The sequence below is a fragment of the Argopecten irradians genome, chromosome 6, assembly GCF_041381155.1.
Source record: "Argopecten irradians isolate NY chromosome 6, Ai_NY, whole genome shotgun sequence".
Lineage (NCBI taxonomy): Eukaryota > Metazoa > Mollusca > Bivalvia > Pectinida > Pectinidae > Argopecten > Argopecten irradians.
In genome coordinates, this window is record NC_091139.1 from 25,986,630 (window position 1) to 26,011,932 (window position 25,303).

The window sequence follows — 25,303 nt, forward strand, 5'->3', positions numbered from 1 at the left end:
GCTCTGCAAACTTCACAGAACGTTTCCTCGTGACATTGTGATGTTATAATAACAAACAAAGTTAAACTTTGATTAGCCTCAACATCAGTATCATTGATATGTATTTGGAATCTTCGAAGATATGCATTTTTTATAAGGGTTAAGTAAACAAATACTCGTTATTTCTAATTACGAAAAAGTGGGGTGATACTTGTGATCAAGATTGTTCTCCTAGCTGTAGTGGTTGTGTACAAAACAATTGCTCGTGTATCGGTAAGAGTGACATTACTGAATAGAAGTTTAAAAATCTTTACCTTCCGATAAAAGACTTGAACACAATTAAATTCAAATTATACACCAATTGCTTGCTTTAATGCACACAAAGTGATATATATGTACGTAATAAAAACAATACTGAAATGATATTCCAAACTGATTCCCAGTTCATTATTACGTCAGCATTTCAGCCATTAATATAATTGCAGATGCAGAGAAATATGAAAGAAAAATTGCCTTCCGAGCAACCAAAATAATGTTATGATTGCTAACAATTATTGTCGTTTTTAGACTGCAGAGTAGGATCATACGGACAGTCTTGTGACCTCTATTGTCCAACCCACTGTAAAGGAGACGCCTGCGATAGGGACTCCGGACTTTGTTTCGGTAAGATGTTTATAACGAATTAATATACATTCTTTGGACCTACATTATACACAAAAAAAACTTACCGTCTGCGTGATGCATAAGCATTATTTTTAGGTCCTATCAGCAGATAGGGTCATTTTAAGGACGATATCACTAGTACAGTACCTGGTTTAAAGTTCTTCTATATTTGTTATAACAAATGTATTTAATTAACTCATACTCTCTCAATTTGATATCGAAGGAAAACGCCAGCTGTCATAAATCTGCCTAATGTATACCATTATAGTCATCCTCGATACTCCAGGGATTACTATCATTATTACTATCAAGTAAAACTGAAGGCAACATAAGACACATTTTATCAGCTGAATTTGGTCCTTTGATGTACATCAAAATAATCTAATAGCGGTATACTGTAGTTGGCTTTGACGTCGGTTGACGCTCTCTCTGTAATCTTCAAAGGAAGTCTCTGCAGGCCTGTGATTGGTCAATTTTGTCTCCTGAGCTGTCTTCAGTTTAACTATGAGATAGTCCAGTGGTGAATATGACATCAGTGAGAGTAAGCCCTGGAGTATTGAGAATGATATTTAGCTTGCACTGTATTTACATTATTTTAGCTTGCATGTCTTTTATTAAAACTAATGGAAACTATTAAATGGCACTTTAAAATGTTTCTGCTTTTTCTGACATGTTTCATTTTATTATTATGTACTTAAAATATAAAGACTATCAGGATATACCTTTACAGAATTTATATGTTAACTGCATTATTCTGGATTGTATTGATCAATTTTTTGTTATTGAGCAAAACTAAGGTGGTTTCGTCAGTTATTGTTTCAATATATTACAAAACTATAGATAAGTTGTATTATTTGTTAAGAATATTTCTTCGATATAATTTCTTTTATTGAAGAGTGTAGACCAGGAAAACACGGGGACAAATGTGATCTTGACTGCTCTACGTCCTGTAAGGATCTCTACTGTGAGAAAAGCACGGGCTTCTGTTCAGGTATTTATATCGATTTAATCCGGGACATCAATACAAAAAAGATTGAATCAAAGTAATCAAAAAGAAGGCGTAGATCTAAAAATTGTTTTGAAAAAGAAAAAACGAAAAGAGAAAATATAACGAAATGTGCGGGAGCAGTAAGCGTCTTTGATTCATTTATTTTAACAAACTGAGGTCAAGTACGGGATATTTTAAAATATTGACTGAAATTGGAAAGTCGAAAACTTATTTATGTGGGTTTTTTATATGCTTTTAATACGATGGCCAATACCCACCATCCAGATAATTTTACTGTATTGAAGTACCTGTACACTTTATAACTTGACATATTGTGCGTGTCATTTTAGTTATTGAATTAGTTGTTCACTTTTGTGTCTTTTATATCGATTTTTATTTATAATTTGACAAAGTGTGCGTATCATTTTAGTTATTGAGGTAGTTGTACACGTTATAACTCGACAAAGTATGCGTGTCATTTTAGCTATTGAAGTAGTTGTATACATTATAACTTGACAAAGTATGCGTGTCATTTTGATTATTGAGGTAGTTGTACACTTTATAACTTAACAAATTAAACTGTGCAAGTCGTTTTATTTATTGAAGTAGTTGTACACTTTATAACTTGACAAAGTGTAAATGTAATTTAAGTTATTGAAGTAGTTGTACATTTTATAACTTGACAAAGTGTTCATGTCGTTTAAGGTATTGAAATAGTTGTACACTTTATAAGATGACAAAGTGTGCGTGTCATTTTAGTTTATGAAGTAATTGTACACTTTATTACTTAACAAATTAAAGTGTGCATTTCGTTTTAGTTATTGAAATATTTGTATACTTTATAACTTGACAAAGTGTGTGTGTCATTTTAGTTGTTGAAGTAGTTGTATTCTTTATAATTTGACATGTCGTTATAGTTATTGAAGTAATTGTATACTTTACATCTTGACAAAATGTGCATGTTATTTTAGTTATTGAAGCAGTTATACATTTTATAACTTTTTTTATAATAATCTTTTTATTCATAATTTTCATTTAGTACAATTAAATATACAAATACACTCAATAGACTCTAAAACACATATACACATACTTAAAAAAACATACACTCATACATTTAACACATGCATATACATTCACATACATACAAATACGAAGCTTAAATTTCTAGTATATAAGGAGAAACAATTATACAAATTAGGAATTTGGAGATGAGGGAAAAAACAACTATATTGCACTGGATATTAAGGAAAGGAATCAAAGACAGAATTAGAAGAAAAAGAAAAGAGTGATAGAGTTATAAAGAAAGAAAAAGGAATATGAAAAAAAGTTGAAAGAGTCAAGGTAGGATGGAGACGAAGAAACAATTATTACGGTATATTTTTTTAAATGCAATTTCGGCTTTGTGCAGGGAAGGGGGAAGGGGGGGATAAAATAAAATAAAATAAATAAATATGGATTTAAAAAGTTTAATAAAGTAAATGTGTGACAAAGTGCAATTATAACTTATATAATATATTTTTGAATTGTATAATGGTCTTTAATTGTGTTGATAAGAGCATTAATGCTTAATGAGCTGTGTAAACATCTCATTCTGTAAACGTACAGCTTTATAATTATGATGATTTCATTGTCCACTCTATTACTATGGAGATAATTTTCATGCAAAAGTTCAAAAAGAAAGGATTTTTTTATTAACAGAAAAGGGAATTAAGGGAGCTTGTAATAATGTGTCAAAACTTTCAAGTAATTCTTGCACTTCCTCACACTCCCATAACAAGTGTGTAATAGTTTCAGGCTCAGTATTGCAGAGTACACAAAGAGGGGAGATAACTACTCTGATTTTAAACAAAAATGAATCTGTTGTCAAAATATAATGAATTAATCTATATTGGAACCACTATAGTTTAGTATTTGTTGTAACATTAAATGGAATTTTATATATTTTACACCAAGTTTCATAATCTATATTGTTAAAAATTGCATTCTATTTTCTAGGACTAGACGGTATTATATCGGACTCGTTTAAAAAGTTATAAAACAGTTTTGATGCTTTTCTATCTTTGAGAAAGAGTTGCAGATTAATAGGCATATATGGATAATGAATTCGTTTTTTTTGTAAACCATATGAAGAAATTAGTTTTTTGGTAGCTGAAACAAGACCTTGGTACTGTAAAAAAATTGTGTTAATTTGGTAAATCTGAATAAATCCTTGATATGTGTAAAATAAACTTCCTTCCACACTCTTAACAATGTCATTTATGATACACACACCTTTCTGATAATGGTTTTTATAGAATATTATCTTCCTATCCACCTTAATATCACTGCTATACCAAATGGGAGCCATCAAAATGTTTTCCTGACAGATTTTCTCGTTATATTTTGAGCTTAACATATACCACGATTTAGAAACATCACTCCAGAATTTATTTTTACATTTATTTTCACACATCTTTATATATTCCGAACCACAATTTGAAAGAAGATCAATATTGATAAAAAATTTTTTAGAATTGTCTGCCATTTCTCTTTAGTCTGATAAAGTCTTCTTACACATGTAAGTTTAAGAGAATTTATAAAAGCTATGGTATTTATCATTTTCAATCCTCCATTTGCATAATTTTGTGTGATTGTCTCCCTTTTAATTTTGTCAGGTTTCCCATTCCATAAATAGTCAAATAATACTGAATTGAGTTTGCTTATAAAATTATTATCTGGATTGGGAAGCGATATAAAAAGATGGTTTTATAACTTGACAAAGTGTAATTGTCATTTATTGGTTTGGCAGGGAAGGTAACTACATGACTTTATTGGAGACTGATAATTGGAGAGCTTAAGTTTCAGTCTTGACTTAGTTTCAGCTTTGATTGATTTGGCTGTGATAACATGAATTAGTTTGGTTATATATTTTACCTACATATTGGAATTTTATATAACAACCATAGGTATATGATTCTATTTCATTTCTGTATAAGTCGAGATGAACTGTGTAAGAAAACTACCTTACCAAATAAAAATATGTTGATTGTGACGATATGATTACTTGTGACGTCACAATTGTATTGTGCATTTGTCGAACGATATGAAACATGTGTATGTGTAACATGCTATGGTCAGACGATATCCCGTTATTTTTAAGAATGTGTGGACGGAATGTACGGGTACTACTGTGACAAGTCTTGTGCTGAGGAATGTGAATCAAATAGATGTAGAAGATACGACGGAACGTGTGAAGTTACACGCCTTGGAGGTACGAGAAACTGTATACTAAAATCAAGATCCAATATTTCATATTTGTATATTAAAAGTAATTATGTATATATACAAAATTTTAATATGATACATTTACAATACTAATTAAACTTTTTTATTTTACATCGATTACGAAACAAGTTATACAACTTTATGCAAATCACTATCGATTGTCCGGATGTAAGCGCTCGAGGGGTCTTAGAGTGTGAGGAAAGTGGAGTGCCCGAAGAAATCCCGCGTGATCAGGCAGGTGACTCCAAACCTTTTCATCTCCATCCCGGAGATCAAACCCCGACCGGCTAGGTGAAAGACAAGGGCTTAACCCTACGCCATCCGATCACCCTGCATTTAACTCAAACCTAACATACTAGACACATTGATATTATTGTTACGTTACGTACAGTGTGAAGATTGGACAACATCTCATTTATTTAGGATTCCAATGGCAATATGTATCATTCCTTTAATAGTTTATAATCTACTTGTAGAGACGGATAAAACCAGAGCAACCACGCGTGTAGATATCATAACCGTTGCAGCCCTGGCAGTTGTTGCTGCTATATTCTTGGTGGCTGCTATCGTCGCTTTCATTTGTATGCAGCGGTATGTATGTCAAAGCTACATACGATGTATGATGATTGTTTCAAAAACTAAGATTTAGAAATTATAATAACATTTTTCGCCATTCCTTTGAAATGAATGTTTATTTGATATGAGATTTTATGAAACGAGTCGTAGGCGTTTTTTTTATTTTTTTTACGAGCTTTGGCGAGTTTCACGATATCTTTTTATCAAATAATTACACAATTTATTTAGATTTCAAGAATTGCAACGTCAAAATATATTGTAAACGTCTGGAGAGGTCGCCACTTTGTCACAGCGTCCGCGAACCCTGACTTTACATCCCTGTCTGATGGAGCCAAGTCATGAGATCACAAAGACTTTCCAACCAATGAAATGCGTTCTATGTTATTACACTAATGCCACATGCAAAAATATTACATGGACGAAGTCACTAGACATCAGACGGATTATGTGATAAAATAAAAAAAGACTGCTTTACATATCCATGCCATTGAAATGCCAGGTAAGGCAATATGAGACCTTCTGTAATGTATACTATGATGTAATGGTTATCTTTACCCACCGATTGTTCTCTGATAGATGATTATGTTGTTTTAGATTTAGATCTGCTGCCGAAAAGAACCAGAACAAAGGTAAATATATCAAAAATTTCACTTCAACACATTTTATGGAATAAATTTAGCATATTGATTAATATACGATGCGAATATACAAACAATTTAAGCTGGATAAATCAACGCGAGAATACGTTCTTATTGCATTTAAATTTTGTGTGACAAATATGAGGAATATTTATATTTTAAGTTGTAATTATTACTTATTTGTGTTCTGTTAATGAATCTTTTCATTATATTTTTTTATTTGGTTTTATGCATTTCATTTGCATTTAAATTCCTTTTTTTCTCAAAAAAGTAAAAAATTTCACGATATCACATTTTTATTATAGAAGAAGATCATTACACAGACATTGGTCCATCTGGAGTAAATGGTCCCAACATGTACGAAATGGCAACAACACAATGATAAGGAGAGGATTATCAAATCATCGTTCTAATCACTAAGTTGGATGTCCACATCTACAATCGAAATTTCCTTGTGGATAAAAAATATTCATATTTTGTTAAGGGTTATATTAGGTCGCAATGTAAATGTAAATGCCGACGTTGGGATTATGTTACAAAATCTTGGCCCGACAGTGAAATAGCCCGACCTCGATCACTTACAGGTAACGGATTTTATTAAATAAAATCCCAAAAATCCTAACATCTACAGTTTCCAGTATAGCATCTATCGACACGTTTTTTGTTTATTTTTAAAGGGACAATTCACTCAGGCTAATTCTTTTACATAACCAAGAAGCAAAATATGGCATAAATGTATTGTTCTACATTTCTTATGAAACACATACCATAAAATATTGACAAATTCCACGTCGTATTTCAATTAATATCGTTGAAATATCAAATCGTTGATCAATACGATTAAGCAGGTACAATATGGACTCTGTACCCATACCCGAGCAAAGTCACGCACGTTAAACAAATAAACTACATAACCACCGAGATGGTGATAAAATGATTTTAGGCAAGACAATTCACCTAATAAGTAAACACACTACTGTCAGAGCGATTTGAGCAGTTCTAGCAAAAGTTACATTACTCTACGTGCAAGGATAGGGTTCGGCATACAAAAAGTTCGACCACAATGTGTAATGGCGGACAGCGAGCGAGTTTGAACATCTACACACATGTCACAACCATGGGCTTTTCAGGCATATCACAGTAAAACCGACCGATCTTATTTCCATTAGAACTGGTTTTTTCTGATATATGTACAAATTTTAATGTTCTCTTAGACTGAATTGTCCCTTTAATATCAGAAGAAAACACCAACAAATCTACTCGAATTATTTGTGTTTCCCGTTCCAAATATTTTAATTTAAAAGGCCCATTCAAATGCAAAAGGTTTAGATTAAAATCCCTAACATGCGGATGTGAGCGACCACCTTAAGCTGCAATTGGTTTCAATATCAACAAAAACATTGCATATCTATTGATTGTGTTACTGATAACTGTATTACGCTGATAGTATACGTTTTTGATAAAAAAAATAGATTCAAAATGCGGATTGATTTATATTTTACGACAACATACGATGACATGATGCTTTGGATAGACGAGATTTGAACTGTAGTCAATGTGGTATGGTGAGATATATTTCGACGAATTTTGAAAAGTGTGTCGAGTTGTTCCAAGACTCTAACCAGAGTGACTTTACATACGATACAATGACATTCTACAGAACCATACTATTGATGATTGTACGTCTTCCTCGCAAAATACTCTAAACCAGGTTGTGTCGTGCGTATAACTAGACTGAACTGAATGAATAGACTGGACAGTTTTGGTCAAAGTCGCAAAGGTCTCCGCTTGCTGAAGTTACAAACTAACGGTAACTAAAACAGATTCAAACTGTCGTTCAAAAAGTGGAGTTTGGCAAACATTGAATATGGCATTTATTAAAACCAAATTTATTTCTGTTAAGTGGCCAACTTCCATGGGATGAGTGAGTGTATCGGAGGTTTCCATGCGGGTCAACTTAATTACAAAATGGTAAACGAAACAAAAAGCAATCAACATGGTAACTACTCATTCATGGCTAGGGCAATACATCGATAGCTCACGGAGAAAAAAATAATAATTCCAACAATAAGATACTACTTCCTTATCTACTGGTTTTCGATTTTACATCGTAAAAGCAAGTACGGTGATTTTTCAAAGCTTGCAGACAACATTAAACACAAATCAATTCTAATGTGAGGGAAGCTTTATTGACCATGTAAGAAGTTATGCTTTACAGTGTTTACAATCATAAACCACAACGCTGATAAAATACTGTATATAATAACAATAAAAATATAAACATGTGAATGAAATATATCGGGTTATAAATAACATCGTATTCGATAATAAATCAGATTGAAAGACAGATGATCCTGTGTCGTCATACTATCATGTTATATCACATGGAACATTTCTAGTCTTCGAGCACTCGATGTAACAAACAGAATAAAAGGACGTGGCTTATGTTTCAAAAGGAATGGCTCAATTACCATCATGCGTTCATATTAAGATATAGCAACAAAGTTCAAAATCACGAATCTTTCCGTACATTATATGACCCCTTGAACATCATCTACGGAATGTGTAAAACAAGATATTTCATCATCCACGTAATGTATTTGTTTAACAATGTGTAATCTCTCACAATGAATAATATGAAATATGTGTGTGGAATTATTTTAGTGTATTTGAGATTCGAATCGTTCCTTGTGAACAAATATTTCTGTTGACCCCTGGAGCAGAGATTCCAATAATGTATATAAACACGTTTCGTGAATTTTATATTGGTTGTTTCAAAGCACCCACAGAAACAATGAAATTTTCAGACAACGATTATATCATAATATTCTGTACTAACCAGCCTGTAAATAGTGTTGTGGCTACAAATACATTATTCAAATTCGCAATTCATTTTTCCTCGTTTCTTTAACATATTGAGATTTTCCAAAATACATTCTGTTTGAATCTGGAAATGTGTGTTGTGTATTCTTATTTTGTTGGTAGTTGGTGTATGGAACAATGTCGTATGTAAAAAAATCAAATTGTCTTTATATTAGCGTTGTTTTAAAATATTTTTTTCATTTCTTTCATACATTAAAGTTCTTGCTATAAAAATGTAAAACTTAAATAAACCGGTATCAATAAATTGTCCTTTCATATACATCATATTCTGAGGTTTTTTTCAGTAAATATAACTGATTTTTCAAACCGATATGAATACATCTTCCATAACACATTGATATGTTTGTGTTGAGTAGAAGCACTGTGTGTCCACTTTGTTTTTCACTTATACAATGGCATCAGAGCGTTGAATATAATCTTACACATTGCCTGCAGGTCATGTTCGTGGTTCCAACCCCAATCTGATCTTGCATTTTGATCATCAAACACCTCTGGCCATGAATCGGCTGTAAAAGCAATCACACGACTTTAATTAAGGAAACAAAGCAATTTTTGATTACTAATAAGCATATATAACATAATTTTGGAACAAAGTTAAAACAAAAGCTTCAGTCAAATTCAGATAGTATGTATAGCATCGATTAACATGTTTGGAGACTGTCAACTCAAAATACCTACATACATGTATAACTGCATGATCTGTCACCACAGCCTATAACACTGTACAGTATTGTATTGACTAAGTCTCAACTAAGGGAGGTTACTCTGATATGTTAATATGTCTACCGTACGATAAGTACTGACAATCCAAATTCTTAAATTGGGTGTAAAAGACCTTCTAATATGATAAATAAAGGTTAGCAGAATAAAACCAAAAAGAGGAAAAAATAAATATGTTTGTGAAGAAAAACATCGATATTGCACTGCCAAAAATTATGTATAAACTACTTTACACATAATGGTACTGGTCTGCGTCCAAAATTGTTTTTCTAACCACTCACGTTTGTGTTTAATGCAAAAAATCGTTAGGAGACAAAAGTATTTACTTCAAGAGTATGTATATTATTAACAAATTATGATTATTGTAAAAATTAAATGACATAACTCACCAATCAGCTGTCTACCGTCGGGATTGTACGTAATCGTAAAGTTTGGTACATATTTTTTGACCTCCTCTGCTAGCTCCTCTGGCGTGAAGCTCATTGCAGTCACATTGTACGTCCGTAGTTTCATTTGTGAGTCCGGAACTTCCATAAACTGCGCCACCGATTTTAGGCAGTCGGTAATATACATCATCGGCATCCGTGTGTCTGGCCTTAGGTAGCAATTAAATGTTCCATGTTTTAGCGCCTCGTGAAATATGGCCACTGCATAGTCTAGAAATGAAGATTGCAGGAGCGTGAAAATAAGAAAGGTAACTTTTAAAGCAGGAGTACGCTAAGAGCAGAAATAAAGCTTGGTTGTAAGATAAAGGTGTAAACAAAATCATTGTGTTTACATACATGTGAATGACATAAACATCGGTTTATTTTAAATAAACGATATTGTAAATGTACATGCATCTAGACCTTTTGGTATTTTCATTTGTGTTATATCATATATTGAAGTACTTCGTAGCAGGAAAACATATTCGCCAAGTAAATGACTGTATTCTGATTATTTCATTACCTAATCATATTTAGAACAATAGGATACTAGTATTTATGAGGGAAAAGCTAATGATATACTGAGAGGATCGATTTTTTACTCCCAATTTTATTAATTTCGGGATATTTGAAAGTTTTAATAAGGACATTAGCATGGTAGAATATTCTAAAATAAATAGGGCCATTGTGTACAAACTATAGATATAAGCCTATTCTCCATATCGTCTAAACAAACACACAAGTGAACACCATGTGCACCACTTATGCCTTCAGACTGACTAAAGAAGTCGTCTGACTGTATCAGGCCATTCATGTCACTACCTTACCTTTTGTTATGCAATGCAGTGGGTGCACATTTGTAATTTGAAGCAGTTTTACTTGTTAAGTTTCTAAATATAGATGAATAGGTGACCGTGAAGCTTTGAATACCTTAATATAAGCCAGATGGCCTGCTTGTTGGCAAAATCAAACCTGCGTGGTACTTTATGTGTCACTGTCATGTGAAATTTTCTTTTATGTGAACACGGTATATTGTATGCTTTCACTTGATCCGTTTGCAAAGTAAATATCAGTTAAAACGTTGCGAAAATGGACAACATATAGCACCATGCGAAGGCCGAATAGACAAATTAGAGAAGTCAATCAAAATTGTTGTGCTATACATTGTATATTTAATTCTGTGTAGATATAGTAGATTCCTACCCCTGTATATCATCTACCTACATGATGTTTCAGAAAACATGTCCGATTATATCATTGCTTGATAAATCCGAGATTCAAAAACAAGTGGACATCAATTGTAAATATAATAAACAAAAGGGATAGCCATATCAATGCTTTTGTTGCTTTTTGTTGTTCTTATTACTCTTTTACAGGTATAACATTTAGTAACATTTATCTACTAAAATTCCTTTTTTTCCATTGATAAGTTTGGAATTATTATTCTAACTTCAGAATGTAGGATAATCTAAATATAATCGTAAATATGTTTCAGCAAAATTTCAGATTTTTTTTTTTTTTTTTTCTGTCATCAATAACGTCATAATCAATTACTTATAACACGTGGTTTATGTATTTTAAAGCAATTTGCTAAAAAACAGTATTTATTTAAAATAAGTTTGAAATATAACAATTCAAAGTCGGGATATGTTTTCTAAAACACATTGTATCATCGTTAATTTCGGGTTTTTTTTTCAAATATTCTACAGGATATTTCTGCAACCTGAAACACCGCTTAGCTGCCTTCCTATAATAAACATTAGTCTCTATTTTCTCGACGAAAAATCTCTTACTATGAGTTGTTTGCTTTAGAGTTTTTTTATCAACCTAACGACTATACAAAAGTTAATTACTTCCTATCAAAATGTGTGTAGTTTGCTTAAGAGTTTTTTGTCAATCTAACGACAATACAAAAGTGGATTCCTCCCTATCAGATAAGTCTGTAAGTTTGTATGCATACCTGTTGTTCCACCACCTGCGTGTGTATCGGCAGATATAACCCCGGGGAATCTCAGACTCCGAAAGTCAAGACCATATTTGTGGTAATAATACTGAAAATAGCAAAAATATCCTGGTATATTATAGTAACAAAATAGTTCTATACCAAACAATGAGTCTATGCAAAATTAATGTGTGTTAGAATACTATCAACTCTTAATTACGGCATTAAAGTGATACATAATGTATGGTCATTTGCTAAAACATGTTGTAAAATAATTTTCATTTTTAAGAATTAGTTCTTTCAGACATTAACTAAAAGCTTACCAAAAAGAATATATGTCTCGAGTTTGACATCATATACTTAAGCTTACAAGTGATAGTCTTACGTCAGTTACTTCAAATGTGCATAGTCTATCAGTGTATCTTATCTATCAATGTATCTGTATCTTACCCCTCTATACATAGTCCAATACTTAAATCTGTCGTTGCCACATTTAATCCAGATTGGTTTAAGTCAATTAATGGTCAAGAATGATACTGTCTTTGCACATAATTTGAATTGTTTAAAAATGTGTGCAGAGATGTCAATTACTCAATGATAATAGTTTCTATCTATGTATTTATTCTAATCCGTCAGTATTTATTGTATCTTCTAAGCTTGACACATGACACACATCAAACAATTGCACAGAAATGTGTAGCTCATTATCTGGGGGTTCAGGTCTAATGAAATTACAACATACCTCCCCCATGAGTTCTGCATGCACCTTTGATACCCCGTATATGGTCCGTGGTCTCTGTATACACATATCTGGGGTAGGATTCCGTGGGGAGTCGGGACCAAAAGCACCTACGATAACATTGATTATTTAATTTCTATCACACTATTATTCATACATATTTCTAGTTATAGACATTTAGAATGTAACTGTCACGGAAACGATATTTTTCGCAATGCAACGGGGTATTTGATTCGTTAAAATCGAATTTGATTTTCTCATTTCATAATGATTTTTCTCACAAAACAACTTAAATGTATACGATAGTCCATAATTAAAAAAGATAATTTCGTGTTCTACGTGTAGATTCCGCCATAGATTTGAAGATGCTAAAATCAATTTTTAATAATTATATGCTCTCTTAGGATTGCATGTATAACCATAATAATATGTCTAAAAGAAACAAATAAACTTACCAATTGTACTGGGAACAAATAGTTTAAGTCTGTACTGTCTTGCTAGCTCCAGCACGTTGTGGAGACCTTCTATGTTGACCCTCATTGCCAAGGGGACATTATTCTCCCCAACAGCACTAAGTAAGGCACTGAAGTGGATTATCCAGTCGATATCGTGGGTCACTATCATCTCCTGGAGGGTTTTAAACTCCAGTATGTCGGCAAAGAGGTAAGGACCTTAACACAGACAAAGTTATCAATATTAAAGGAAAGCGAGGGGCTGTTTGGAGATATTCTGTCTATACTAAGTACAAAATTATCTCTCTTGTGGCTAGGCATCTAATGTAACGTCATTGCTCTGGTAAAAGTATGACGTAAGGCTCACAAATACGTGATGTAACAATCAATATATATGAACCTATCTGCAAGGACTGATAAATCTTTAATTGCACAATAGCACATGTAGCAAAAAAGGTAGGTAAATGATAAATAAATTGATTCTTTACAACAATGTATACGTTATCCTACGATTTATTCAAAGACAATATAATATTGCGAAACTATGGTAAGATAAGAAGAAAAATTTAGGATCCTAGCAACATATCATAATATTAAGAGTATTTTTTATGTTTGTTTTTTTATTTTGTATTTAGTTTTGGGTCCAACTGTTGATGAGCTAATTACAGTTTAAGAACAATTTCCAAATCCAGATAAAGTCATTTCTATTAGTTCTTAACATAACTTCATTCTTTACCTACTTGCTGATTTTAGTGGAGATATTATCATAGGTTTTTGCAGCATATGAGAAATGGAAATTTCACTGATCATGATATTGTGATTAAGCTGCCTCAACAACTGGGCTCAGGTAAACAACTTTAGAAGGTAATCAATGATGATTGCTACCTACCACTCTCCTTAACGGCTTGTGATGGCTTGATGATATCAGACATGATGACATTGTTCCGTCCATATTTTTGCCTGGAATATAATAGTATGTACAGTATGTTAGCGGCGTAAAAATGAAAACACGACACGAATCATCGTTATGAAACACACGTGGATTCCACACACACATACACAATAACAGCAGAGATCACCCTTAAACCACTTAATTAGCTGGCAGTGGGATAGTCAACAACAAAATCAAGTACATACTTTATGTTATTTAAGTACAAGTGCTTAAATTTATAAAATACAATTAAACATAAATTGTCAAAGGAACAATAGCTTATAAGAACAGAATATATATATTAAACACTAAAGATGCAGCGAGCTTATTTTCAACTTGTTCGATGTGTGGAGCAATTAATGCTGTAGAATCCCCACCATAGGATGTAAAGTGTGGTAATATATCTTACAATGTTAGATTCACACATGCAAAATATCGAAGAACACAATAATATTATCGTTCATAAGAATAACTAACATCTTTATAAGATGGTTATTTCAATTAAACCTATTTCAATAATCACGCAATATAGTGATTCGATCACCATAATCAATAGTGATTCGATCACTGTAATCATTTTTATAAGATTTATCTTTATCCACAATCTATATGATATCCTAAAAAGTATGAACGATGTATTGGGCGGTAATTATAGCACTGTGTTATATTACATTAAGAGCTTTGTTTACGCCATAAGTATATATGTATATAGTATAGTATAAGGGCAAGCTCATGTGCATGTGTTGCTCCATCGTATGCAGTTTTACATTGTCACTTGCTATGACAATATCCTTTTATGATCATCGGCTGGTGTTGCCGGCTACATTACTGGCCTAGACGTATGATGATCATCAGCCGTTACAGCCACATGTTACACGATAGGTAAACTATTTGACGGAGGTACATGTAGTGTATGTGTAATTTTTAACGTTCAAGGACGGACGCAGCATACCATGAACAACCTTTTTTCATTTCTCAATCACTGACTGGAAAGCTAAAAACAGTGCAAACACATACCATACTTTATTTACACAGAATGTACATTTCGTCCTTGATGAAGTATTTTATTGACAATAAGGAATTGCAAAAAATAATTAAATACAATAATTAATATTTACAATAAAAAAACTAGTCAAAAATAGGCTAGGGAAACTAAATAATTCGAAAAACTAAGTAAGCATTTTTTTTATTTACTAAATATTTCTAAATTTAAGATAATTTCTTATCTTCAAAATAAGAACTTGCCATAAAAAGAGCAAATAAGGAGTCTGATACTTTACCTGAGTACCTGTGCTAGGCCAGTTCCAAGCTGCCCAAGGCTCCCTAAAATGATCATTAGAGTTATATAGATGTTTCAATTAATCTAAACGTAATGATGTTTAACGTATTCAATTTTTAGGTACAAAATAGACAAATTCAATATAAATGACAAATACATGACAGATATGTCATATATAAATGCTAATATGTGGTGAAATTTCACCTGATTATGTATTTCTAAAATTTGCAAGCTTGCAGTTTGTACACCAATGAATACATTTACGGGCAATTTGTGTTTGATATACCTCGCTAGGTGCGTGTCACACGCTATCATACCATCGTAATGTAGAATCAGACATTAAAGTGATTTTTGCTAGGTCAATGTTCGATAGAATCTTTTTCTACAATGCGCTGCACTTCATTATGTGCAGTCTAGTGAGGTGTACACATTCTCTGTGTATTCTAGTGAGTCATATTTTGTCTCGCCGACGCTTCTGGCTACTAAAACGTTTGATCGAGTGGTATAAGCGACAACCAATCGATCACCACTGGTAGGATGCTCAAGCTTCTACTATATGTATATTAGTAAACAATACATGGGTTCGTCTTATTATTTTGTTACATTGTTTCTAGATCGCCGGTCTTCACACGTATAGTTTAGAACATACTTTGGGCAAATAACTTATATTAAATAAAGAAGTATGGGTAGTGCATTTGATGTGTATTAGAACGGTATGAAATCAATATAAATGCATAACAAAGACTAACTCAATTTGTGGGCTGATTTAAATAAATATAGGTTTGTATACAAAAACTGAAAAAATCTTTGATTAACACAATCATGAGTTTAAAGTTACAAAAAAGTCCAATATGTCATCAATGGAAGCTAGATTATTGCCGTACTGTATCAAATGATTAAAAAAAAACAAATCTAGGCGCATAAACAAGCTTTTTTAGATTGAGTGTTTTTATTTTGGAAACTAAATAAAGCGTTCGATAGCATGATGCATTTTTTCTCTTTTATGGTGGTTTAATTCATAAAAAAGGATGCAATTCAGGAGTGACATCTATTGTCAATGAAAATGCTATTATAGCAATTGTTAATCGGATTATCTAAATGGATTTTAGATCTCTTACCTGTTATGAGGATTTTGGGGTGTTGTGGATTCACTCCTTCGGCATCAGCTCCCACGAAAGACGAGTTCGTGCGGGCATTAGATAAACATAGCACCCGACTTGTTTCATTTGCTAATACAAATGCAGTTCTAGTCTTTCTCACAAAATTTGATATCATTGTCGCCATGGTAGAACACTGTCTGAAAATTCTTTAAATATTGCACTGAAAAGAAAGAATATGTTAAGCTTTATTTCAGAAACTACATTTTTAACTTCAATACTGTATAAATAGACAAAATATTATGCACAACGATGACGTTATTCCTTTCAAAATAATATCACGGCAAACTTTGATTGCAGGCCAAATTCATACCACAAAGATCAACTCACATCTCGTAGATTGTTGTTTTTTCTTTTAAAAAAAACTTTTACTGATATCCTTAATGTAGATTTATACATATACATACAAAACATCGTACTTTCAACAGAATCAGGAATCCAAAATTCAAAATATATGAAAAACAGCGTATAGTATCATAAGTATATATATAAATGTACCTCTTGCTTTCGCCTCGAATCACAGTGAAAAATGAATGTCAACCTTACTCATATACCAATATACTTGTGGATATCAATGTAGTGCAGCAATTCCAGAAAATCGATTGTAATGTTTATTTAAAGCTACAGTTCATTTTCCAGCAATTATGATGAAATAATTGAAAATGAAAGTTCGGAAAATATGACTATAGTTTTGTAGTTTCATTTCAGATTATCTTTACATTACTAGTATTGAAAGGTGCAATTTTAAGGATTTCCGAAATTGATTCATTAAAACGATCCTCTATTGAATCAGATTATATAAATGAAGGATGATTTAATCTAGATATACGATACATGTGTGTATGTATGAACACATCTGTATCGTAAACACTTTTAAATAAAGAATTTCGAAAACTCTAGTAAAAAATTATAATGGCACCATCCAACATCTTATTACACATTTTTGATTATATGTGTGCAGTAAAGTGTGACAGGATACACTTCAACGCAATGTGACGATCCCTTAAACACTCCTGTAAGTAGTATTAAATCCGGAACGGAATGCATTTAAAAGTTTAGGGGCAAAAAAACGGATATGACTTCATATGATATGGGTAATCAAGATTGAATAGATCTAATGACATCTTTAATTTTGTCTGTGGGGTAATATGCATTACATGATCAAGACTTCTTTTAAGGTAAACTAGACGTTTGAAGTTTTTAAATCAATGATTTATATAGAAATACCGTAAGTATGACCATAGTTGACAGAGCGTATCCATTTATAAACTATATACCTTTATGAACATTCATTTTAAGATTTTTTTTTTTTTTTTTTTTTTTTTTGCAATGTGTTACTGTATGCTATTTTTATCATTTAGTGTATGTTGTGTTTTACGGAATTCCCATAAATTGTATTGATAGATACACATCACAAGGTTTAAATAAAGCTCACACTAAACTTATTGCGGATGTGCACTCAACAATAACGCACTAGAAATACTTTAGTATACATGTATATCATTTTTATACCTGGTGTGACTACAGAAAACATATGGCAAGTTTAGTATCTTAATATAGGCGGTAACATGTGTACTTAATATCAAATCCATGTCACAAAATTGTAAAAAAGATATATGATATTCTATTAAGAAGATATCGAATTTTCTCGATAATGAATTCAGGTGATAACACACATTCCTTATACTAGGCCTATATCAGCACTGGACAAAGGACACCAGGAGAGAGATTGAGAGAATCTAGTTAAACGTTAGAACATGTGGTAAGGGTAAGACTGTTAAAGAAGTTTTAAAACTAATAAGGGTAGCAATAGGCATACGAAAACATGCTACAACTTAAGCAACAGATTGACCCAATACCTAGCAATGGCTACATGGAACATTAGTTTTCCTGACAATTTAACATCCACGTTTCCATCTGAATAAAAAATTGAGAACTTTCTTTTTTATTGTCGTTTACATAGTAGATAGTTTGTAAAGTTTGATGTGATCTATTTTACCTTCGTTAGTTTGGTACAATTATCTGAAATAAAGAACTAAGAACTACCTTGTATCAGTTTTTTATTGTCATTCCCATAGTAATTTGTAACGTTTGTACTCTGTGAACACATGTTATCATTTGTGTCCTATACAAATGATATACTAGCATTATGCAGACAATAAAACAACGTCAAACTGAAAGATTTCATCAGATATTCCTATATATCTACTCAACATTATAATATGGAGATATTTTGACAAGTTGTTCTCGTTAATGTTTGAGGTTTTTGGCCATACATTTTTTGAATAGTTTAACGGAAATATTTATCCATTCAGATTTAAAGCTTTTGACTCCAATTTATATGAGAGTGATTCACATTTACACAAAGGCACATATACTTTATATAAGCAAACGCTTATTGAATATTTGAGCAAATAAACCTTTAATTTATTCTGTATATATTTTTGCATGTCTGATTAAAATGGCAATCTTCTTTTAATGGAAGCATGATTCCTTCGTTTGCACAATAGTTCTTAGTCTAATACCCGTGGATCAGATCTAACTATGATTTCCATGTGAATGCCGGCTAGACTGTAATTAGTCTAGCTGTCTGACGTAAGCTCGCCAGGTAAATTATTTAAATGTAGCAAGCTACATGTATTGCTGGTATTGACTTGCAAGAATGTCTACAGCTACAAGCAAATCAGGCATCATACAAAAAGTGAAATGTATGCACTGATATCATGTATGTTGATGTTTAACTTTTAATCATAATAAGTATCACTGTCGGTAATGAATATTACATTCACAAGTTGTTCTTGGTTTTTGATACACATGTATCGTACAAGTGTGCTTTGCATTGTGCTTTACACAAGGTCATGGAATCATAGTAGGAAAATACTGTTCAATACAAGCATTCCGAAGACTATGTAATACACCAATGGCGTAACATCGATTTTTCTAGTCTGAATTAGGTGTAGATAGACAAGAAGGCAAAACCTTCCAAGCGAGGATAATATCTGAATAAATATAGACAGACATTTCCTTTTAACTTAAGGTGCGTTTTCAGTGAAGATTTTGCGATTAAGGTGTTGTGAATACAGAAATTGTGCAAAACACCACAAACTGTATATATTTGAACGTATGTTATATATGGCTCTTGTTAAGTTCCATGAAAAGTATCTGGGGCAGGCACCACACTCGAGTGACTTCCTATAATTACTCGATATAATGTACTTTTTCATGTATATTTTTGCCCCAATGATTCTTGGTATGGAGCTATTGAACCTAATCGAAAGGTTGCCATACTGGCCTAGTGTGTCAGGCCATACAATACACATGCTGGACTTTATAGACGCGTATTGTTGTATCGGCTTATATGTATTAAGTAAAATCAATACCTCTGAATGAAGTTAATTTATAAAAGACGCTGTGAGCCACGATCAAATACTTTAAACATTAAACGTAACGGTTGAATTATTTTGGTTTGCCTCAACGTAAATCAAAGTGTATGGTTTTCGTGTAAGATTTTTACTGAATGTCACATATACCAAACAATACGCACATTTTCAAATCATCTACTTACCTTTTATAATTTGTCAAATCTAAAGTAGAAAATACAATTCCATGTAACAATGTGTCAATGTTAAATATCCACATGTATACACACACATGTAATATTGTCCTAGGTGTGGGGGCTCGTCTCAATAAGCCAATGAAATTCATCGACACATCATGTGTTGGCAAATGTGATTGGTTATTAGAAGCAAGCCTACTTTATTAAACACGTGGCGAGAAAAAACATCTAGATTTTGTTTTATATATTCGTCACGGCTACTTAAACGACAGTGAATGATAGTAAGAAATATGTAAAACCTTCTTATTACCTTCCTGGAGTACTTAACACAAGGCATACAGCTATATAGAAGGTCTGTTAATTTTTAATGAGGATTTGAAAGGACTTCACAAAAGACAGCATGGTATTTGAACATTTAAAAAGCAAATCACGATCAATCTGTGTCTGTCACTACAATGCGTCAGCACTGTTCAGCTATGTGAAATAAAAATGACAAAACCCAATAAGTAAAATAGAATCAATATTAAATCTCTAGGATTTTTTATTATTATTATTATGTCTCATTGACTGTTTTTATAACGCCTAAATTCGCGCGATCGAACAGTATTATGATTCAATTTATTCACATAATTGCATAATATGTATTTATATGTATTTATAATTCAATGGAAATGATTTATATCTTGTATACATTCAAAATTCGATTACTATTAAACATCAAAATATAACCATAGCTTCCATTTGATACCTTTGATACACGTACCAATGCTAAAATATATGTGCACTATTCATACGAAATATTTCTGAGTAAAAATCCTAATGTATGAATTCATAAACCCTATCCCGCTTGAATGTAGGGAGAATCGCAAATGAATTGCGCACCAAATTGGTGTAATATCGTTAAACATCCACTACATAAGTGAAGCATGCTTACACGAGTTGGTCGACATCCACACAAGTCCACAATATTTGAGATTAGATGTCAGGATTTTTTAACTGCGCAAATTTTCGGTTACGGATGACATCCGTCTTACGTATGCACTACATGATACACATTCAATACACACCCAATCCATGCTTACATCCGCAGCTACCCGCTGATGTGCGTATGTGACGGGATATTGTGGCCGTACAGCGGATTTGGGCAGTTTGTAAAACGGATGTGGGGCGTGCATATTACGTCCACATCAAGGTCTATTATGATTTACACATAATGATTGACCACATCTACGGCGCATGTATCATGTCTGGTTTGCATATGATTTACGAAAACAAACGACTAAATTACAAACATTACACGTACTCAGTCGTAAAGAAACAGTACAACAAAAATGCTACAGAAATGGACATATTTATCCTTCGTCGCCTATCAATGGTTTGGTTTATTTGGTTCATTCCCAAGTACGCATTTCATTGATAGAATCTGACATGGGTCTGTCAAGTGGACAGGGATATCTTAACCCTCGTGAAAGATTTTGGCTGGTCAACCCGAGGCTTGCCGAGGGTTGACGGCCAAAATCTTTCACGAGGGTTGAGATATCCCCGTCCACTTCATAGACCCATGTTTGATTCTTTTTCTCCCATACTTAGTAGAAAAAATGATGAAATTCCACTTGGTTTCCAGCTTTTTCATCGCGCCATTATCGCAGAAACGTCGTTATGCGTCAAAATTGATGACGTCATCTACATTGCGCGCCGCATTTACCCCGCATGTATTGATGACGTCACGTTATTGTCTAGCGCGTGTGAGCTGTCTTACACCCCCTGTGTCAGATAGAGATATCTTTCCCCTAGTAACCACGGGATATCCCAGTGAAGTATGGGAGAAAACTTTCTCTTACCCCAGACAAGGATATCCACAGTTTTACCGGTGTGAGATTATAAGACTCTTTCATATGTTGATATGAAGGATAGGGATATTCTACCCGAGGGTCACAAAATGTAGTAAAAACCGAGGCTTGCCGAGGGTTTTGCAACATTTTGTGATCCCGGGGAAAGAATATCCCTATCCTTCATATCCAGTTATGAAAAAGTATTTTTCTTTCATACCTCGACGTTTTATTGCAATTTTACAACTATAATATCCCGCCATTTTGAAATAAATTCGATGAAATCCACGACTGAAAGTCATTTTTTCATTTTTCAACAAAAATTCCCCTTGTTTGCATTTTTTTAGAAAAACAAAGTTTGTGAAAAAAATGTTACCAAAGGAAATAGAAATTTTGTTGACGCTGTGACGTCACGAGGCTTTATTGCATGGGTAGCCATGCAATACAGCCTCATGCGGCATTAGTGTATTGCCCTAGACCAGCCAGTATTACGCTCGGCAAAGCCTCATGTTTGACAACTGAAGAATCTTACCCCTCGAGTTGAGATTCTCCTTTCTCGCCCCAAAGGGGGTGAACGATTTTATTAATCTTACACAAAGGTGGGGGGTGTATAAGACAGCTAACACACGCATAGCCGCGTCGTGCATTACCGATCAACTGCGTCATCCATTTTGGATGCACAACGGCGTTCCTGTGATAATGGCGCGATGAAAAGCCTGGGCCCAATTTCATGAACATTCCTTAACTTTAAGGAATTCCTTAACTTAAAATTCTCCACTCCCGCTCTGCAAAGACGGACAAGTACAGCCATTTACAAGGGGTTCTTCGACATTACATTGTTATTTTTCTTACTATTAAATATCAGTGAATTTAAACCAGCTGATTTTCGCGTTGATTTTCAAGATTACGTCTTTTCATGGCCATATAACTTTTCACGACAATTTCACTTTGTGATTTGAACTCATATGGTTCTACGGTGTATTGTATGCAGTTGTAACTCTTTTTCACGACGACTATTTTTCGCGATTACTCACCATCCTCGAAATACTCAAAAATAGATCGCACGTAAAAAGTGGGCTATTAAAACAAAGTATCTGAAGTTTGTACCATTGTCTTTCAGTTATAGAGATCAAATTAGGAAAGAACAAAGTGCGCATCTTTCCGGACCGTAGAGCAGATGACGCTCATTCGTAATACATTTACGATGAATTTGCCTATGTCCAGCTGAAAGACGTTCAATCCGTATATATACATTTGATAATTATTTTATTATGAAATCCCAAGAGATTTTGCGTCTGTGATGAATAAATCATTCATTTTTGTCAGAGGTCCGCTAAATCTGCTTATATTATTAGTTGTTTTTTTAGTTTTTTTTAGTTTTTTTGCCTATATATCAGGCATTTTTTTTAATCTTATATTAGCCTATGTGCAGGTTTAGCGGACAAGTTAAAGACGGAACAGCCATTTGAACTACTATCTTCCATGATAGCTGATAATAACGTCATAATATGTGGATGGCAGTTCATAGACTTTTTAATTTTCATATTTCGGCTTCGTTTTGTTGACATAGGCACCAAATACTGGTGTTATCCAATCGTCGCGGTAAATTCCTTGTGTACATGAATATCCAGGAGATATAGGATGGTAAACACTACAGAAGGGGAAAACGTACAGTCGACATAATGGTATCAAGAGGAAAAAAAGAAATGTTATTTCGTGATACGAGGTCAATCAAGCTCAAGGATTTTGGTATATGCAGTAGTTCTGATTGGTAGCAATTTCATTGTTTCCACACATAACTAGAGGTTGCATTAGTCCTCTAAGCCTGGCTAATTATTGGGCCTTAAATTCATTTTTGCCTGATATATATATTAGGCAAAACAATATTTAAAAAGCCTAATAATATAGGCAGTTTTAGCGGACAAGGTTCCATATGACAGATGCCGTTGGTGAAGCAAAGAAATCCACATCAACTGGTCTAGGAGACCGTTTTATATAAGCTTAAAGATTGTCGCCAATCGTATAGCATACGATGTGTACATTATTTTACTAGTCTACTATCATAAGCGACAAGTTAAGATGTTTGTTAATTGACAATGCTTCTAAATCAGATGTCAATGCACAGATAACATTAACAGACATGAGAGAGTAAGAGGACGGTTTAATGTTTAATTTATTTGTATTTTTTATCTTTTATATTTTTTTTTCTATTTTGAACTCTCGATGCCAACTATTTTTGTGGCTTTTGAACGTTTTTGCTGTTATTTACAATGAGTTATTATCTATTATTTATGTATTTATTTAATATTTTATCTAGTTACGTTTCTAACACACTCAATGACTGTTTTGAAAATAATGTTCCAGCAGTGAAATTTATGTTGGTGACCGTGTAAGATGGCCGAGGCGACACCCAAGACGGACGGACGTGCTGCTATATAAAAGTTATTGCGGACTCGTTTACTCAGAATGGGAATAAAAATATTCAAGAGAATAAAATAAATATCCACAACTTTATTAACTGCCTAGTTCTATGTCAAATTTTCGTAAGCAGTTTATACATGTAAGCTCATTATTAAAAACTTTAAAGCTCAAGATGTTCTTCTTAAAATAATCATAATGTGCTTGTTTCAGCTGATTACTTGGATGTAATCTACATTTGTCAAAGTCAGTGAGTTAGGCTCACATACTAATATAGTTTGTAGTTTAGACCATTGGAGCTAATTAGGTTTAGGACAGTTTAGGGGTCCTAAACCTAATGATCAGAATGAAAAAAAAAAACACTTACATTAGTGTTAGCACAGATGTAATCAATATACTAAAATATAACAATTTAACGTATACAAACCACATACAAATGGAGTTCTACTAATTTACGTATTTTTGCCTTCCAATCCGGTTTTTACACTATCATCAAGGGAAACTACTCTAACATGACAGTTAAAGACAGTGGCGAAGTCGAAGATGTGAGTAAGGAAATGTATAAATTGTGTTAGCTTTCAAGAAGTAAGCGTGTCCTTTAAGTCTCCTTCTTGTGCAATAGAAGTCAAATTGTATGCTTTATGTTCAACCGATAGGAGGCGGATCCTGCAGACGCCATTTAATGTTTTGGATTGCATTTAAGACTTAAAAGCCTGTTTTGACATGAACAGAAATAGACTTTCTATTGTAAAAATTAACACAAAATAAGGACAAATCCTTACCTGATAATAGTTATAGGTAGTGCGACATTCATGCTTACATGTACGTCTCTCCTTGTATCGAGGCTTGACACAAAAGAAA

The 25,303-nt window shown here is 33.0% G+C and overlaps 2 protein-coding genes across 4 annotated transcripts in view; one reads left to right on the top strand and one right to left on the bottom strand.

Annotated features, from left to right (window-relative positions):
- The window catches only part of LOC138326418 (cell death abnormality protein 1-like), a gene marked incomplete at its 5' end in the record, with an annotated part of 45,098 nt that extends 38,204 nt beyond the window's left edge, over window positions 1-6,894 (top strand). The window contains 6 exons of the mRNA XM_069272528.1: window positions 547-642; window positions 1,538-1,633; window positions 4,773-4,883; window positions 5,374-5,488; window positions 6,068-6,102; window positions 6,417-6,894. Coding sequence (XP_069128629.1) covers window positions 547-642; window positions 1,538-1,633; window positions 4,773-4,883; window positions 5,374-5,488; window positions 6,068-6,102; window positions 6,417-6,493 — 530 coding nt within the window. The remainder of the gene's footprint in view (window positions 1-546; window positions 643-1,537; window positions 1,634-4,772; window positions 4,884-5,373; window positions 5,489-6,067; window positions 6,103-6,416) is intronic.
- A 1,384-nt stretch (window positions 6,895-8,278) lies between these two features.
- LOC138325458 (L-threonine 3-dehydrogenase, mitochondrial-like) lies at window positions 8,279-21,254 on the bottom strand. Of its 3 annotated transcripts, none has more exons than XM_069271135.1 (9): window positions 21,130-21,254; window positions 16,601-16,802; window positions 15,484-15,526; window positions 14,162-14,232; window positions 13,276-13,491; window positions 12,824-12,930; window positions 12,100-12,190; window positions 10,104-10,370; window positions 8,279-9,500 (listed from the first exon to the last, which is right to left on the bottom strand). In XM_069271135.1, the coding sequence occupies exons 2-9, from the start codon at window positions 16,764-16,766 to the stop codon at window positions 9,376-9,378; spliced, it is 1,086 nt and encodes a 361-aa protein (XP_069127236.1). In that variant the 5' UTR covers window positions 16,767-16,802; window positions 21,130-21,254; the 3' UTR covers window positions 8,279-9,375. The 3 variants fall into 3 exon arrangements, with proteins under 3 accessions (XP_069127236.1, XP_069127235.1, XP_069127234.1); XM_069271134.1 differs by lacking the exon at window positions 21,130-21,254 and adding an exon at window positions 20,205-20,678; XM_069271133.1 differs by lacking the exon at window positions 21,130-21,254 and adding an exon at window positions 17,138-17,459.
- Window positions 21,255-25,303: the final 4,049 nt, after the last annotated feature.